Consider the following 13,340-nt stretch of genomic DNA (forward strand, 5'->3'; position numbering starts at 1 on the left):
AAAGAAAAAAGAAGATTGTTCTCGTGAGTGCGGATCATAATTTCCTATACTAAGTAACTCAACAGATTGACGCACCAAAATAAAAAGATCAAATAACGCAAGAGCGCAGTGCAAATGACGTTGTTAAACTTCTTAATAATCTACAATAATGAATCTATCTTTCAAGCATTCATTTTAGTCTTAAAGGGTTAGTTCACCCAAAAATGAAAATTAGGCTGTTTTACAGGCATCCTAGGTGTATATGACTTTCTTCTTTCAGACGAATCATAATCACTTTAATCTAGCTTGCGCCAACGGTTGTACACGGAAGCAGTTCCGGGTGGCTGGCGTATGAGGTCAGCGTTGCGCATGCGCCGGTGAGTCTCGTGAAAAACAACGTTTGTTAACAGGAGCAAAGGAAGCAAAGTTTCCTTACTTTAGCATTGTACTTCTAATTAGTGATCGTTGTTTTGTTTTGATCTCTCCCCTGAGTTTCCGCATTCGTCACTTCTGAGCAGCGCATGCGCAAAGCCGACCTCATACGTCATCCGCCCAGAGCTGCTTCTGTGTACAACAGTGAGCGCAAGTTAGATTAAATTGATTATTACGTTTTAAATATGGTTATTTTTCTTACAAAAATGCATCGATTTGCTACAGGAGGCCTTTGTTCACCCCCCGGAGCCGTGTGAGACACTTTGTTTTATGGATGGGCACATTTTATTTAACTTCTTTTGGACTGAAGCACTGCAACACACGCTGACTGCAATGATAGAGCTTGGAATAGCCAGGACAATTTTTAATATAACTCCGACTGGATTCGTCTGAAAGAAGAAAGTCATATACTCCTAGGATGACTCGGGGGTTAGTAAAACCCAGCCTAATTTTCATTTTTGGGTGAACTAACCCTTTAAGCGCAACAGACAATTATCTTTTCTTGTAAAATGTAACGCCAAGATTGCGAATTCAAAAGCGAAAATGAAAGCATCCGAATTACCAAGTTAGTATTTGTACAATCTCCTGTTGTGTGATAAAACCATACTAAATGATTGGAAAATGCTCCGTTAACCTGTGGCGCAGGGTTTAGCATTTAGACTGTTAAATGTGTAAAGCTCCCTGAGGTAAACTTCTCGCACTCTTTTATCTGTATTTTCAGTCGGTCAGAGCTGGCAGACATGCCTCTGGACTTATTACAACTCCCAGAAAGCCTGAGGGCAGAGCGGCTTCAAGCAAGCTCATCCCCACGCGACACCTCTCCAAAGGCACAAGGTATGCTTTTAGCCCCACATACACACACTGGTAGTACGTTACTCAACAGCCCAAATCAGCAGAGTTTTCTTTACTCTAGGCTCCACAGGGACACAGCCATTAAAAGGCAGGACTGAGACAGACCACAAGGGGAAGGAAGCCTTCTCGCACACTGCTGCCAGCCAATCAGAGAACACCAGGAAGAGATCGCACCAGTCTGATACTGAAAGCGGTCCTCGTGAGGCAAGGAGGCGGATGGAGGTGTTCCGGCAGAGAGAGGACAGCCCATGTACCTCCTCAGACCAAGCCAGCGACAGTGAGGTGGAAGAGGATGATGAGAGGGAGAGCGAGTGGGACCACAACCCCACCAGCAAACGGGTGAAGAGAGAAGAGGGGCCGTTGAAACAAGGCAATGGGGCCAATGGAGCAGGTAAAATCCACAACGGCCGTGCAGTGATCCAGCATCTTAAGAGTGTGGTGACCAGTTCCGGGTCGAATATTAAGACTGAACAAGAAGTGATGGGAACAAGTGTAGGCCCAGGTTCTGGGAGGCGCTGGAGCCAAGCTCAGCCCAGCAGAGGAGGAACCAATGGCAGCAGTCCACCTTCCCATCCTCAAAATTCCACCCCGGCAGAAGCTTCATCCAAGGGTCCGTTCAACCCCCCCTCCCCAACCCTGTCACCACCCATCCCTGCCTCGTCCTTGCCCAGGGATGATCGGTCTATCCACGTAGGGTGTGCTCCGGACTTTGAACTACTGCAGAGACTGACTGCAAGTGGGGCTGCAGGACGTGTTTTCTTTCACCCTCTGGCTCTTGGCCCACAGGGGCCTCAGAGTCTCTATGCTCCCAGCACTATTCGCTATGCCCCACCTGAGATGCCTACAGCTCACGCTGAAGGGCACCACTCAGACCATGTGGCCAAAACTCCCGCTTTCTTTCCCCACTTGCAAAGGATCGCATCTCTGCCTCCCTTTAATGGTTTTTCTCCAGCTGAACCCACTTTTCCTCCAACTTTGCCCTTCTGTATGAACGGACTGAGGGGGGCAGCAGGGACAGATGAGGATTGAGGGACAAAGACAAAGAGAGGAAAGAAAATGTAAAGGAGAGTTGGAAGAGGTCGTAAAGGACAGGACACAACGTTGAGAGAGGAACTGCAGAAGAACGAGGTTTTTCAAAGAGTCTTCCTAGCATCCTCTCCAGACTTTTCTCTGTTAATTTGTTAAAGTGTGTCTTCCTCTCTCTGGACAAGCAGTCAAAGCCATAAAGAACATATGAAGGACATCATGTAACGTTCACAAAGGGGCCATCATTGAGGCCTAAACCACTGAAAATACAGGACCGTCATGTGAAAGGAGAGCCAAGGACGTTGTCCTGGATCCTTTGATAAGGGATGCATACAAATGTCTTCTTCGACCCCTAGGGAGATGGGCCCACCTATACATTTTTTCTAAGTCCCCATGACTTAAGATTTAAGAAACCACACAGGAATATGCAAGTATGGACAAAAGCAGAATGGCGGCTATTGCCAAATAAGACATTCCTAAGGAAACCATACATAAGAAAGCACAGTCCACAGGTCCCTGATTGAGGGGTCGTACTGAAAATAAAGATTAGAACTTTTGAACAGTGTAGAAGTTTCATTTTTGTATGTTTAAAGAACTGTCTTTAAACATCTAAAAATAATTATTTGAAAAATGATTCATTCAAGGTCATAGCCATATATAGATAACGCTGAGTTGCGCGACTCCATACATGCAAATGCTCCAAAAGATTTTTTTTTCCACAACTCATGAGTAAATATCATGGACTAATCTTCCTATAAGACATTTGGGGGTTTTGGGGGGGTTTTGGGGGGGGGGGAAGTGTGTTTATTTGTCATGTATCATGTCCAAGCACTTATAGTATATTGTTGCATACATGTAGCACTTCATCCATGGCCAGACATTCTAGTTCGCCTACTGTAAAAACCACAAGAATTAAGTTACAGTAGTTGTGCAAGAAATGTGCCGATGACTCCGAAAACTAAAGTGTGGAGAACATTGTCTCCACACACACATATAAAGGTGTAATGTTTTATTTTAAAATAAAATATACACTGGTCTTATATCACAAACTTTGTCATAAACATGTCCAGGTCATATTTCACTTAAAAATCCAAAGAAATGTATTATATTTTGCCTGTGTTATGACATTATTGAAATGTGAACTACAAAAATATTACATACAAAAAAACAAACAAGAAAATCAAATAGATGCATTATTTGTTGATAATTTGGGGGAAAATGTGTCCAAATTTCATTAAAATAATACCACACTGCAAAAAGTCTTAACGGTCCCATAAAATTTTTTTTTTTTTTTGGATCTTGGGGTAAAATATTACCTGTGACACTGTGAGATTCACCCCACTATGTAAAGCTAAGGCACACTGTTCCAAAACCTAGTGAGCTGCGTAGCATTGTAAGGCATCTTATATGCTCCTGATGTGAGATGTAGACAGTAAAATTGAGATACCTCATTTTGGCCAGATTCTAAGGTCTCATTTCATTGTAGATCCCAGAATGCATTGCAGCAATGTTTGTGTATACAATATATTCTTTGTGCTCAAAGTATTGTTGGCTTAGAAACACGCTAACGTCAAATTATTGAAATAAAAGAATTTTCGTTTGTTTATTTTTTGTCTGTAGATGTACAAAGCGAGGCGGCTCACTAGATTTTGGAGTCAGTGTAGAACAATAAGATCTATGTAGTTTAAAGATGTAAAAATTAATGAAACCGTATGGGTACCTTTCATGAAGGATGAATAGATGACAAAAAAATTCAATCCCTTTTACTTTAGGTTGTAGTCACTAAAATGGTTTTATGAACAAAAATATGAACATTTTAAGTGGACGACAAAAACAATATTAAGTTCTGGTAACTGATGAAATCACACTGAAGATAACAGAATGTGGTTTAAGCAGTAACTAACTACAAGAGGACAGATACACGTTTCACCATGTGAACATTTTCTTTTTTTTTTTTTTTTTTGTGTATGCGGGTTTTTCTGCCCATGCAGTATTACCAGATATGATGGTTTTCAGTAGCACTAAACGATATGAGATGGTTTTTATTTGTATTTGTGATTGAGGGCAAATATGTAAATAGTTAAGAGAATCAGTCCTGAAACATCAGCACGAGTTAGTGTTCCCTTAACCTTTACCATCACTGTGATTCTAACTTCTTTATGATGAGATGTTTGTGAAAATACAGAACCATGAGCATTAAATGAAAATGATACACTGTAAAAACGATTATGATAATCCAAACAACAATAATAAACTCTATTCCAATAACTTATTTGTGCTGTCGTTTTGTCCTTTGCATATTCAAACTTGAGCCGCCAAAATGCATCCGGTTTGACGTCAATGACACCAAATGCCAGTGGTTTATGAATAAAGGAATTAAAAGGGGTCTGGAATTACATGAGGGTGAATAAATTATGACTTTTTGGTTTTAAAAAATCAGTAAAAAATTGTATTGGTTGCTTGATTCCATAGTTTACAACATATGGAAACAATTTCCATATTCTGGACACTCTATTCACAGTGAAGGAGGACTAAAGCTTCAAAAAGCAACACAACGTTTATAAAAGTGTTTCATTTGTCTTGTGCGAATAGATCAGAGGCAGCGAGTTGAACTAGAGAACCGGATCAGTCTGTGAAAGAATCATTTAGACCAGGGCTGAGCAACTTCGGTCCAAGAAGGCTACTGTCCTGCACAGTGTAGCTTCAACCAAAGCCACTAGAAGGCAAGCCTGCAACCTTTAGCCAAAAAAGCGTAACGGCTAATGCTAACGCTTCCGGTTTGCCAGTACGTGGGAAAGGAGACCAGAGGCCATTTTTTTAATGGATGTCAATGGAGGAGAGGATTCACTATGCTGAATAAACAGCTTTTTAGAGGAAACAGCTTATAATTTAATGAATCTACAACCTATCAGCTAATCTCCAACATGCTTTACACTAAGCAATACTTTTGGATTGAACTATTTTTAGAGTTTACACTGAAAAAAATGCCGTTTTATAAGAGAAGGCACTGACTTCTTGCAACAAGTGGGATACAGCTTACGCCATTTCTCAATCATTTCTATGGTATCCGTAAATGGCAATTGAGTGTCGCACAACTGTGACTGAAATTCAATGACGTCAAGGCTGTAATGTGATTGGTTATTAAGGCACACATGATCCAAGTTGACCGTTACGCTTTCTCCAATAGTAAGTAATACAGACCCACTCATCTCCCTATATTAAGACAATCCCTGCGTCTCAATGTTCATACTATCCATCCTAAATAGTATGTGAGATTAGAATAAGTGTGTCCCAAAGCATAGTATGGTGAAAAGAGTATGCCAAAAGTCCCCGGATGGTCTACTATTTCAGGTCGATTTTTGAAGTGTGGATCCGTGCACACTCTAATGGCTAATATTGCCCACAATCCATTGCGCTTTGGTGAAGGATTCTGTCCAGAACTACAAACGCGAATAAAACGCGTTAAAAACTACAAACATGGCGGATGTACGCGACTTGCGGTTAGGTAGAGAGGCTTAGAAACAGGGGTTTGAGTTACTAATATTCAACATTTAACCTGGTAAAAAAAAATTATTTATTTTATTTATTTAATAAATAAATTAATTTATTTAATAATTTAATTATTTAATTATATATCTGTGTTATATTTCATCTGCAACAGCAATGTAAACTTTTATAAACATCCGTTTGGTCGTTAACTTTTAAATGCATCATTATGCATAAAATATGAGCAGAGTTCTCCGCATGAAAGACCCACGACTGGCAGATCAATGTGCTACTTCTTTTCTCTCCAATACGGTAGGAAGATAAATGAAATGCAATTTGGAGGATGTTAACTGTGACAAGATGATTGACAGGCCAGTTTACAGTGACAGGGTGCGTGTATCTATGCGACAGAGCGTCGGTTAAGGACGCAGTTGTGTGACGTGATAGTATGTCCCAAAGCTTGCCTACTCTTCTACTACACACTCAAAAGTGTGTACTTTTTCTTCACCAAAAGAGTACATACTTTAAGGGCTTAGTATAAGTAGGCACATTGAGACGCAGCAAATCTCTGGCTTCAACCCTAATCAAACACACCTGCCTGAAGCTTTCTTTTGATCTTGAAGACACTGATTAGCTTGTCCAGGTGTGTTTGTTTAGGGTTGGAGCTAAACTCTGTAGGACAGTGGCCCTCCAGGACCGTAGTTGCCCAGCCCTGATTTAGACCAGTGCTGCAAACCAGATCAAGCAGTTCATTAAAAAGATATGACTCAAAAGAATCATTCGTTCACAAATCGTACATGACTACTTTAGTGTCAAAGAGGTGGATTTTAAAGAGAATGATGAGAACTTAAAATTAATTCTGATTCTTACACAAAGTATACTATAATATACTATCATGGGCCTTTTTACGTCCATTTTGAAGCCTTAAAAGCTTCTGTCCTCATTCACTGTAAATGCATGAAAAGGTTTGGTGTTTAAAAAAAAAGAAAGTAAGTACAGGTTTGCAGTGACGTGATGGTGAGTAAATGATGCCAGAATACATTTTCTACAGAGTGATCCTTTCAAGAATAGCCTAAAAATGACAATGGCAAAAAAGTACACCAGTTGCATGCTTGGAAACTTTAAAAATTTGAAGTCACTGTCTTGAATGGCGTCAAGGGGGTTGCTTTTGGATTTGAAAAGTGAACATTCAAAAGGGATTAACAATCGGCTATTATCTTGTGTAAATTTTGTAATCCGCACCGGTCCATGTTAACAAGTTCAAAAGAAGAGGAAAAGAAAGGAAAGATGAAAGAACATGGATCGGATTGATGTGATAAGCTGCTTTAACAACAGCTCCCTCTGGGAGCACATGTAAGCTACCCAACTCTGTCAACTCTTCCGCTCCGCTCACAATAAAGCCTTTTGATTGGCGTTCATCATAATCCGTGTACAGATTCATAACTCTGGCTCCATGTCTTTGAAGCGGAGTCGGTGAGCGGCCTGCTGTCAGAGTAATAGGCCGGAGGGTCGAGACAAAGGCAGACGTTGTGATTGAAACGCGGAGCGTGCTAGTGCTAGCGATGGTGTTGTGTTGTTTCAAGAAACCCCAGGGAGGGGCTCTGACATTGAAGACGGGTTAAAACCTGTTTTACATTCAAGTGGCAGGCCTCAGTTCATTAGTGTGAGGATCATTCCCTCTTGACGACTAAAGGAATTGCATACTAAAGAAGCAGAGTTGTTGGGGAGAAAAGGCGAATGGCCGGACCGTGTGCGTTCGCATAAGATAACTCGACTGTGACCCAAAGTTTCTCCTCTAAAATATCCTCCACGGCCATCTCTTAAGAGCAGACTGACATAAAAACAGGAATTAGTAACTTTTATGGGTAATTTTGGCAATAAATAGGGAAAATATTGTGGTTTTCAGTGATCTTGTGCTGCAAATTCACATATTACGACAATAACAAATTAAGTTGGGTTAAACATACTGGTTCCACATGATGGAAATGCCGCTCTGTGCGATTATGAACTCAGTTCATGTAACACATGTGTGTGTGAGTCTGGCTTGTGGGGATGTGTGTTTGGGCGCTGTGCCCTTTAGCCATGTGGCGGTCCCTGTAGACGCCCTGAATTTGAAGCAGAGCTGTGTGCGCTGAGGGAGAGACAGACAGACCGCGGGCCTACTGCACTGAGACACGCCCGGAATCAGTAACTAACGAACTGCACCAAAACACCAGAGAACGAGGAGGAGTTGGAGAACGTCTGACATGTTTTCACTTCCCTCTTCAGCTCTCAGTGTTGAGGAGTAAATAACTACAAGCAGCAATAACTACAAGCACCTGTAGCATACAGGTGTAACTACATTTATTAGCAGTGGTGGAAAGAGTACTAAACATTGCACTTAAGTAAAAGTATGTGAGACTCATAGAAGTAGGCTATTAAACTTATGACGTTCCAGGAAATCTTTTATATGGACAAATGCATCAGATATCACTACAGCTGAATAACATGCAGATAGAGACGTTTTGACTAATGAAATATAAGACAATAAACACACAATTGCGATGATATATCTGTGTTCTTTAAGCCATTTTGGGTATTTTCATAAGAATGATGTATAATGCAATGCTAATCGACACACTATCACAGTACAGAATTTTATAAAATAATATATTTCTGTCTAATTCTGTGATAAGCAGCAACCACAGAAGCAAGTTATTCCAAACACGACTAATGTTAAATAGTAATTTTGGAGCAAAACATGATATTAATCTCATAAAATGTCATTTTTAACGCTATGCTAAGCAAACATACTACAGTAGCTATCCCTGTTGCCAGGAGCGACTGTTTTATAACTAATTTTGAAAAGTAAGTCCACGTAAGATTATGTGAATGTTTTTAAGAAGGGCAAAAGCAAAGAAGGATAAGAAAGAGGTTTGATCAAAGAAATGAGGGATTAAAACAGTGTGAATAGAAAGGTACCAGTAAAAAAAAATAATCTGGTGTACGGGTATATGTTTTAGTAATGAAAATTATGTACATAAAAAAAAAGCTCAAACTTGATTTTTACTCCTAATTTGAAGATACTATACTCTGCCTTTGCATTGTTGGCAAAAAGTGAGAAGTCACGCCAAGGCAAAAGGCAGTAACGGCCATATTATATACAATATTTGGTTGCTGATCACCATTAAAATCTAGTGATCACGGGGCTGTCTCATATGCTATAACATACAGTAATGTGACTGTATTTATTTTTGTTTTCTGATCATAACAACCAGACAAAAAGTTAAACATGTGAGTGGATAGCGTTTTGCAACCGATTTATTTGCAATGTTCACTAACGTTAAAAGAATGCAAGACATACTTCGTCTATTGCTTTTACATCGAATTGAATAAAAATAGCCTAAACTAAACTAAAAGGACGACTTGTGTATTGATGTGAACGCCAGCAAGTAGAAATAATGCTCAGAATGCTTGTGGATTAAACATCTCCGATGACGTTCATTGCCATGGATTTTATCGGCTTGCAAGAAAAGGTAGTATATGGATTTAATTGCGAACTCTACTGATTTTATGTGTGATATGCTACGTTGTCACGGCATTCGAGTCCACACGCGTGCAGAAGTGTGCAGACCCAGACTAACAGAGATGGTCCTCACTGCAGAACACAAGATCCAGGGGGCGTGGGTGAATCAAGATCCAATTCCTCCCACCTTACATATACCTAAACCTACCCGTCTCCACCCCCTAATCCCTAAACCCACCCATCTCCACCCCTAAACCTACCAATCTCTACCCCCCCTAGATGTGGATCCAACCACACCCCCTGGATCTTGTGTTCTAAAAAAGAAACATTGTAGTTAATAGTCTCCTATTAGCCTAATTAACCAAGCTCTCCATAAAACAAGCAAAATAAGCTCTAAAAAATTGCATATAGATTCTTTATATAAATAGTATTAGATGTTTTTTTTTAATTGCATTAAATAAATTACACTTTGAAAAAAACGTTTGCAATTGTTGTGTAAAAGGTGTTTTTGTGCATTTATGCAGTTGTGACCAGCAGGCACCACCAACGGGTGGTGTTTCAAAGTGCTTCAAAACAGTGAATCATTTGGTGAAGCAATTAACGAAGCAAAGACGCTTCGTTTCTCCCATCAGTAGTTAAAATGCACATTTTAAACTTTGTCAGTAGTGTTTCAATAAAAAACAAAATTATGAATGAATGAAATGTCATTCTTTTTGTGCGTTCAGCTGTTCTACTTTCAAGTACCCATACCACAATTATGCTGCACTGCCATCTATAGACGTAGATCAGCATTACCGTCTCAAACGTTATGTAAATTACACTAGTGAGTTTTATAGAGGTCTACACAATAATTAATTCACTAACCTGTCCAGCACAAAGAAGGGACTTGTGCGTCACTATTTCTGTCTGTCATCTTTCAACCTTGTAAGCCGTACTGATGTTTACGCTCGTTTTTTCGTCTTTGTCGGTCTTTCTGTCTTTAGACCTTTTCTGCTGCTGCTTCTTTACAGATACAGATTCTCCTTTTGTCTCCGCTGGTAAAGCACGATAATAAGCGTTGTGTATCACTGCCTAATTTTCGCGCTTTGTATCACCAAACAACACTACGCTATTAGCGTGTCTACAGAGGCGGCAGCCAATGAGTGCCAAGATTCTCTCTGACGTTTAGTGAAACACTGGAGGCGACCCGCGCCGTTTATGAATTAAAACCAGGCGGCCGTCGCCATCTTGGCAGTGCGTCACCGCGCCTCACTCTCGGATAATCGAAAATGGGCAAAGAGGCGGGAGCAGGTTGCTGAAGCCACGCCCACCTAGCTTGACGGCGGTGACAGCAGCGGCAATCCACCTGTAACTCAAGTGGCCACGCCCTTAATTATGCAGAACTTTAAGGCTTAATATAATTTAAACGGATGAGTTATAAAAAAAATTCACCCCCTCACAGTTGTCATGAAGGGCAAAATTAGCTATATAGACCAAAATCATTTTTTGAACCAGGCTGTAAACATGTTTTTTGCTGCTGTAAAGTTGGGCATTTTAACATGGGGAGTCTATGGGATTGACTCCCTTTTGCAGCCAGCCTCTAGCGGCCAGTTGATGAATTACAGTTTAAGTCACTTCCTTGTTGGCTTCAGGAGAGAGAGCGGGAGGTTGCCGCTTGATTAAAGGGGTCATATGAAGCGATTTCAATTTTTCCTTTCAGACCGATGAACTTTGTAAAAATCGACGCGTTTCAAAAAGGCATAGAGGAGAAACAATAATGAGTATGTGGAAAATAATGTGTTTTTTTAACTTTAAACCGCATAAACACATTTCATTACACCAAATACACAAAATAATGTTCTTTTTAGCAGCATCATATGACCCCTTTAAAAACCTTTTTTTTTTGTAGAAAACTATTATTATGAGTAGGCTACAATCTTCATCTCATGTGAGCCCAGATGACTCACAAGAACACAGTTTATTTCTTAAGGTGTAAGACTTTTTAAAACAGAACCAAACTACTGAATGCGCCTGTGTTTTTTTTATTTTATATACTCTTTTGTAGTTAAGGTCAATTATCAGACTGCATTTGTTTAAAGTTCTACATACATAAACACAGACACGCACACATCTTGTATTTATTTTTCCATTTTTTCACGTTACACCTGAACATTTGTGATCATTTGACATTTAAATAATGTTCCTTTTTCCTTTATTTCCTCAAAAGTTGTAAATAAATCAGTAAGGAAAACAGAATTGTTCAATTCTTTATGACGCTCAGTAAAATGTATTAGTCTACTTCTGTTCATTTAAATTAACATTATTTTTTGTGTGTAATGCTGTCACATTACCCAAAACAAATAAAGAAAAAGACTACAAAATATACTGTTATACATTCCTAAAAATACTTACTTTATAGCTACTAATAACTTGCCATGTAAGTATACCTTTCTTTAAAATGATAGATAGCCTGTAGTGTAACTACTTTAACTAGTGCATAGTTTGGGAAGCTACAGTTTCAAAAGTTGCTTCTGCAACACGGTCAGCGTGTTAACCTCTAAAGGCCACTAACATGACATTTCCACCTTAAGTGGCAGCGCTGAATTTACACCACCTTAAACATCAAACCTGTCCTTCTCAGAAATTGCGGGAGACAAATGTGCTTGCATAGTCCCCATTTATGTACATATTCATAGACTCATTATGTACTGTAAATAGCACTGAAGGTCATGCATAAACAAATAGTCTGTAACCTCGTGATAAACACTCACAATCAACATACAATGAATGTAATCAGTTTTAAAAAGAGTACATTTATAGAATGTTCTGCATTTCACATTAACATAAATATACATTTAAAAAAAATAAATAAAAAAAAAAAGAGGTGGAAGAAAGAACATCAGCCAATCAGGCGTCAGGTACAAAAGTCACATAGCAAAGACAATCATCTGCCTCTTCACATCTACCCAAAGACTCAAGAAACAAAACGAATACCTGACAAAATTCTAAATGTGTTCCGGAATTTACAAAACACAACCAGCAACAATTCTTAAACGCATTTATATGCCGACAGATAAGTGCCATCATCTCTCTGAGGATTCATACTTGGTCTTTGATAACATGACAAGAAATCAACAACAAAAAAATCTTTTGGATGACAATAATTAAAATATATAATCAAATAAATAAGCAGCCCTTTGAAGGTGTACAAACAGAAGTTAAACGACTCATGAAAGAATCTCCGCACATGTCCCAGAGTCCCCGGCGCTATTAACAAACCTCACACGCATACAGACCAACACATCTGTCTGTTTACCATGAATCCCTCCCTCCAGACACCACCTGCCCTTGATATCTGACACGACTTGCACTCACGTTTTGTTTTGAACTTTTTACTATTTAACAACTTTTTGTCACTACAATTTCCCAGTTGTAATTCATTAACCCCTATAGTCATAGTAAGATTCAGCATAGAATGTTTCAACCCAGTGAATCTGATCTCAATGAAAGTGGAAGAAGCTTATTCAGGGTTCAGCAGAAGTTAGTGATGTGTTTTCCACTTAATAAAATCAAACAGAAATCAATTTTATAGTAATGCACTTACTATGGACGTCAATGGGGCAAGTGTTGCACTACAATAAAAATTAAATCACACCATTTTTTAAAGTATAACCACAAAACCTAAACATTATGCTGTTTATTAAATAATTTACTAATATTGTCAGTGCAATTTTATATTGTTGTGTTTCATCTGTTAAAACCATATGGAAATGTTTGGTCATGACAGTTGTTTGAATAGCATTTCTTTCTCTCTAATGTCATGTTTAGACAATCAATTTTTAAACTTTTATGCGATTATATTTCAAAAGTGTGTATTTTAGTGTTTATATTGCTGAAGTATCTTGCACCAAAGTAGTGTTATTGAAAACTCAGTAAGTGAAATAAGGTCGAAATAAAATATATAAAAAAAAAATATATTTTTTTAAATTAGAAAGGTTGACCTGGCAACTAACTGAAATAAGCTAAAGTACAAAGTTACTAAAACTAAAAATCTAATGAAAATAAGTTAAAGCTATATATA

At 38.9% G+C, this 13,340-nt stretch overlaps 1 protein-coding gene across 1 annotated transcript in view; it reads left to right on the forward strand.

Moving 5' to 3' along the window:
- LOC107699837 (neuronal PAS domain-containing protein 1-like) overlaps positions 1 to 2,852 on the forward strand; it is a 52,795-nt gene extending 49,943 nt beyond the window's left edge. The window contains exons 11-12 of the mRNA XM_016501237.1: positions 1,133 to 1,245; positions 1,325 to 2,852. Of these exons, the coding sequence (XP_016356723.1) occupies positions 1,133 to 1,245; positions 1,325 to 2,292 (1,081 nt within the window). The 3' untranslated portion in view covers positions 2,293 to 2,852. The remainder of the gene's footprint in view (positions 1 to 1,132; positions 1,246 to 1,324) is intronic.
- Positions 2,853 to 13,340: the final 10,488 nt, after the last annotated feature.

This window comes from Sinocyclocheilus anshuiensis, unplaced genomic scaffold (genome assembly GCF_001515605.1).
Source record: "Sinocyclocheilus anshuiensis isolate Anshui unplaced genomic scaffold, SAMN03320099.WGS_v1.1 scaffold194, whole genome shotgun sequence".
Lineage (NCBI taxonomy): Eukaryota > Metazoa > Chordata > Actinopteri > Cypriniformes > Cyprinidae > Sinocyclocheilus > Sinocyclocheilus anshuiensis.